General features: G+C 37.7%; 1 protein-coding gene across 1 annotated transcript; it reads left to right on the top strand.

The window, feature by feature from the left end:
* Positions 1 to 359: 359 nt before the first annotated feature.
* On the top strand, positions 360 to 5,220 carry TMEM177 (transmembrane protein 177). The gene is made up of 2 exons (XM_014054441.2): positions 360 to 453; positions 2,685 to 5,220. Exon 2 carries the CDS (start codon positions 2,722 to 2,724, stop codon positions 3,664 to 3,666), a length of 945 nt encoding a protein of 314 aa, XP_013909916.1. The 5' UTR covers positions 360 to 453; positions 2,685 to 2,721; the 3' UTR covers positions 3,667 to 5,220.
* Positions 5,221 to 5,724: the final 504 nt, after the last annotated feature.

The raw sequence follows: 5,724 nt of genomic DNA, 5'->3' as shown, positions 1-5,724 counted from the left end.
CTTATATCTGTCTTACTCCTCACTTAAGTTTCCGAAGGGTCGGCCTTAGGAGCCAGAAAACGAGCTCTGAGTGGGGAAAGGAAAACAAACAAAAAAAAGCAACGCTAAGGTCCCGCTAGAGGTGGGAAACAATGGCTCCTTTATGATTTGTGGACTTCAACTCCCAGAATTCCTGCTGGCTCAGGAATTCTGGGAATTGAAGTCCACAAGAAGTCATTAAAAGGGCCATCGTTTCCCCACCCCCTGAACTAAGCCTCGGGGCAAGAAGCGACCCTGCGCAGAATCGGAAGACCTCCTCGTCGCCATAGCAACTCCGACCTCCGATGACGTCGTTCTCTCGCCGCGTCGCGGCACTCGGCTTTTGCGACAGGTCACCTGCTTTATGGTTTCCACGTGTTTTTTTTTTCCTCCTTCCTCTGTGCTATCTGGCACCAATATATTGAAAGGAGTACGGTAAATGCGGGATTCTGAGCAGTTCCACTCTATTCAGTTGCATGCTGGTGTAGAAACCTAGTATTTTCCGTGTCTACCTAGATATTATGCGTAGGCGCCTTGGTTTTCAGGTTAAACGATAAATAACCCAATTGGGAGGCGACGGGATAAGCCCAAACTGCAAGGCTTTTTCTGTGTTTTGCATATAAAGTCGGATATTTAGAGAAGGAAGAGCTTGGTGTGTAATGAATAGAATAACAAGAGTTGGAAGGGACCTTGGAGGTCATCTAGTCCAACCCCCTGCTTAGGCAGGAAACCCTATAGCTCTGAAGATTCTTAATAGTGGTACAGTGCTCTATACTGAGTTGAGGATAATAATCTTTATAATTTATGCTCCTCACTTGTTCCAGTGAAGAGTTGTATAGTGACTTGCAAAGCCAAAGAAGGTGATATGTGAATAAAGTCTACGACAGTTCAATGCAATCTTTATTTAAATAAGGTTATCTTTGAATTGTGCTATCAGTCTACAGACTAGTTGTGTGATCTGGAATATTCCAGAGTTGTGATGTTATTGTTGTTCTAGCCAAAAAAAAAAGTGTTGAGGCCGATATACTTTATATACCGTTGCAGCATTGTAAAAAACATAGATTAAGTGCTTTAAGGCTGTTGTGCTATTTTAAATGTATTGTTGCTTTCTGTTTCAACAGAAAGTGAAGTAGCTTCCTTGCTGTGGTGACAATGCCCCAATGAGTTGTATTTCTTCTGACCTTCTTCTTTGACTAATTGATCCTGTGATTGATTGATTTACTTTACTACATTGCTATTCAGAAAGACTGATCTCCTGTGCAGTTGTCCTATTGATATTGCTTTCTCTCATCATAATGATCAATTTAATTTTAAAAACTATCAAAAATCTTAGGGCTGAAAAGAATGGTAAGGCAGAAAGAACTCAACAAATACAATAGAATAATGTCTGACAGATAAGCAAAAGGGCAAAATTGAGAGTAATATATTGTAATTATTTGTATATGAGTGTGAGAGAGAGAGAGAGAGGTGGGAGAAGAGGGAAAGAGACTTGACAATTCATGGAATTGTTCTTATGAACACAATCATGTGACTGGCAAGTGGAATCTGAATCCAATTTCTTTTTCTCACTATTCTGCTGATTCTAGTTATATTAAATTCCTTTAATAATAATCACATTTATACAGTATAGAGTAGACTGCATCTAGAAAAGGAAGCACTTCTCCTGGCTTTCTGTGATTGCAATTTGTTTTTATAAGCACAAAGTAGACATGTTTTGGGCAATTGGCCTACCTTCCATTGCTGTTCCTAGAGAAGGACTTCTACACAAAGTGTTTCAACTCTCTGTTTTCATTGCAGTCAATCAGCATTTGTCTTCACACAGACAGTGCTTGCTAGTCATCATGGAATGGGAATTTGCCCCTCATTGTGAATTGCATATACAAGAGCATCTGTACTGCAGTTGTGAATGCAAGCAAAAGATTACCCATTCCTGACTGATTTGTTCAGCTTTCTTGAATCATCATTATACAAGTAGTCATTGATTTACAATCATTCATTTAGCAACTGTTTGAAGATACAACATTGAAAAAATTGACTTATGACTGACAGCTGCAGCATCCCTATGGTCCTGTGATCAGAATTTGGGTGCTTGGCAACCAGTGTGTATTCGATGGTTGCAGCATCCTGGGGTTATGTGATCACCATTTGTGAACTCCTTAATTGGCTTCTGGCAACAAGCAAAACCAATGGGGGAAAATGGATTTGTTTATCGACCAAGTGATTCACTTATGAATTCAGTGATTTGCATAAGAATTGTGGCTAAAAAGATTGTAAAGTTGAACAGAATTCACTTAATAACCACCTGGCTTAGCATCAGAAATTCTGGACCCAACTGTGGTCATAAGTCGAAGACTACTTGTACAAGAGTATAAATAGGAGATTAAGACTGTGCTTCCAGGGAATTATAAAGCATGTCTTTTAGACCATGCCTTTTTCTAGCCATGTTATTTTCCAACTATTGCAAAAGCTGCTTTAGGATGTTTACTTATGCACATATGCGCACGTCCTCTTTGCTGTTGAAAAAGATGTGACTGCTGTAACAGCATGAAAAAGTGTGCTTCATTACTGTATTCCTGCAGTTGCATTCTGGTTATTGAATATAGTGCTATTTCTCTATCAGTTTAAAGTAATTCCACCTACTCATTGAGATTTTTCTTTTTGTGCAGATATATTCTTTGAACAGAATCTAGCTGGAAGTTGAACATGGCCTTTCATTCTCTATGGAAGGCAGTCGCTATGATGGAGAAACACAGGACTGCTTTTTTGTCCATTTCTTGTGCTGGATTGTTTGGTGCCAATTTGACTTTCCACGTGTTCTCAAAGGAGTTGTTCAAATCAATATATCAGGCCTGGGACCATGGAAAGCCATTGAGGCTTTCGGAAGATATGCAGAACCTGTTCTATAACATCCTCTGTGATGTCAAAGTGAAGTCAGCAGATCGTTACGATGCCATTAAGACTTGCACACTGCACACCGTAAGCGCTGGTCTACCATGGAGAGCCAAAGGTTGTGTGGTGGGCATCCCATATCATTTCAGTAATAGAGCCAGTGGTGAACAGCAGATTGCCAAGATAGACGTTCATCTTAGAGGCAAGAAAGTGAACTGGACAAGCCCAGAGGGACTGGCTTTGAAGGATGCCTTAACACTTTCTCCAGAGGCTCAGAAGTTTGCCATTGCAAGAGAGATCATTGACTTGCAACAAAATAGGCCTTTAATATGTGCAACTGTTGCCCCCATTTGTCTGGCTGGGTCCTATATTTCTGGAGTAACTGTAAAGCAGGTCTTGGGTTTATATTATGCTCCAGTAGTACTCCGAAGCATTTATAACATGGCAGTTGTGGCACTTGGGTTGATGGGCTATTGTCTATTATATGATACTGTAAGCCAGGCATTCGATTATAGGGCAGACAGAAAGGCAGCCTCCATTTCTCCCAGCTTTGCTAGAGGTGGGGTAGAATTCTATAATAAAGTTCTGTCACAGAATAAGGTTTTTAGGACTATCTTGGGTAAAAAAGGAGAGGAAATATATGGACCAAATGGTAATATTCTCCCAAAGTTCAGATTAAAGCATCCATCGTATACTTCCAGAAGAAACTTCATTAGTAATATCATAAACACACCCCAGGCACAGGAAAAACATGGTTAAAATTTAAGATAATAAATTATGGATATTTTTTTTGAAGTTGGCAATGTTATCTGGTTCCAGCTTTTCCATGGATTAAATTTTAAAAAATGCAAACCTCACATCAAAGGTTGTAAATGTCTCTTTTATCCATATTAACATCCAAGTGTTGTCTACCAAGTCATGAGGTTAAAATATGGTTTTTCCTTTCTCAACATATATTTTGGAAACAAAATATTATTTTATCTTTACTTTGTAAAATATTTTGAACAGGAAAATAAGAGAATATGAATAAGTTATGGTAACCACTTTAATATTAAAGGGTGATAATATGTAAGCAGCTATGTAAGTGCCAAAGTGTTATCTAGTAGTATTTGGGGGAAAGCAAATTTCTAACCTCAGACTGATCACTAAGCAGATTTCAGAAAGTTTTGTTTATTTGTATTCTACCTTTCTTCTAAAAGTTCATGGTAACAGATATCTCATTTTCTTCCACAATCCTGTGAGGTAGGACACACTGATAGGTATTGATTGATAGTTAATCATAACTTTCAATTCATGCAGGCATCCTGTCTTCTTTAAATCTAATGCATCATCATCTCCATGTCATTTGTTTTCCTGATCCTTCTCATATAATTTCAGAGTCTTTGGAAAATCCATAGAATATATCCCATATAATAAAATTCCCTTAGAAAATCTACTAAGCATGTGCCTGTCCCTTCCTTCCTTTCTTCCTTCATTAGTTCCTGTTTAAATTGTGTTGAGTATCCTGCAAAATATATTTCTGCTATGTTTATCTTTTGTATCTCACATTGAAGAATGTGGAGGATGCTGCTAAAAACCCTGAGAAGCATTGCAACGTCCACACTCAAGGATGAAAAGTATAGTGTGACCCATTCCTGTGAATGCAGATGCTCTAAGCTTTGCAATACTTTAGTGGAGCTCAAAAGGATAATTCTGTTTAATTCTATTTCATAGCTTAAGAAAAGATTTGTATGCAGTAGCTTAGACCTTTTGGTGAGAAGCAAGACAATATTTAACTGAGGAAAAAAAATGTCTGCCATTTAAATAGTTATTTTTATAAAGAAGCAGGAGATATTAGCTACAATCAGAGCAAAATGCCATACCAACTTGACGTTCTACTTGCTCACAGATGACTCAAGGCAGCTTACAGGAAATAAAAAGACAATATAAAAGAAATAAAAATAATAAAATAATCTCCACCCCCTTTTTATATTATGTAAGAGTTGCTGACTCTATGCCATACCTGGAGCATTTCATGACAGTCACAAATAAGGAGTAGTTAGGGAATAATATTTAAATAATAATTAGGTATGCAAGGTATCCTATGTAGTGTTACTGTGAAATAACCCATTTTACTATCAGTGCAAAACAACGAGGTCTTAAATGTTTTTTTCCATATGCTAAATAAGAAAATAAACTTAATGCTGATGTGTAAGAAATTCAAAGTATTTTTTTTAGCCAGCTAATTAATTTGAATAACAGAGTTGGAAGGGATCTTGTAGGTCTTCTAGTCCAACCCTCTGCAGAAAGAATTATAAAATACTATCAATACAATTGTGAAATTTGTTTTTTTTACTAATGGTTCTGTGGACGTGGTTTGGTGGGCATGGCAGGGGAAGGATAATGCAAAATGGTAATGATGGTTAAGTGACATATCAATTTTTGAATTTGTTTATCCTGAAGAATTCTTGAGGGAAATACAGTATATTATTTCTCCATTGCAAAAGAAATTGTTCACAAATATCCAGGGCAGTGTGATTTAGCTAACACCTTCAGAGAACTAGAGGTGCAATACCAGTAATCCTTGACTTATGACCACAGTTGAGCCCTAAATTCTGTTGCTAAGCAAGACATTTGTTAAGTGGCTTTTGCCCCAGTTTGCAACCTTCCTTGTTACAGTTGTTAAGTGAATCACTGCAGTTATTGGTAACACAGTTGTTAAGTGAATCTCCTCGTCTTTGCTTGTTAGAAGATGGGAAAAGGTGATCACACGAGACACTGCAACTGTCATAAATATGAATCAGTTGCCAAGCATCTGAATTTTGATTACGTGACCAT

Source organism: Thamnophis sirtalis, unplaced genomic scaffold (assembly GCF_051295495.1).
Source record: "Thamnophis sirtalis isolate CommonGarterSnake01/CBP01778 unplaced genomic scaffold, rThaSir2_p1.2 scaffold_1, whole genome shotgun sequence".
NCBI lineage: Eukaryota > Metazoa > Chordata > Lepidosauria > Squamata > Natricidae > Thamnophis > Thamnophis sirtalis.
Note: the sequence above shows the minus strand (reverse complement) of the source record. Positions and strands in the feature narration are given on the sequence as shown.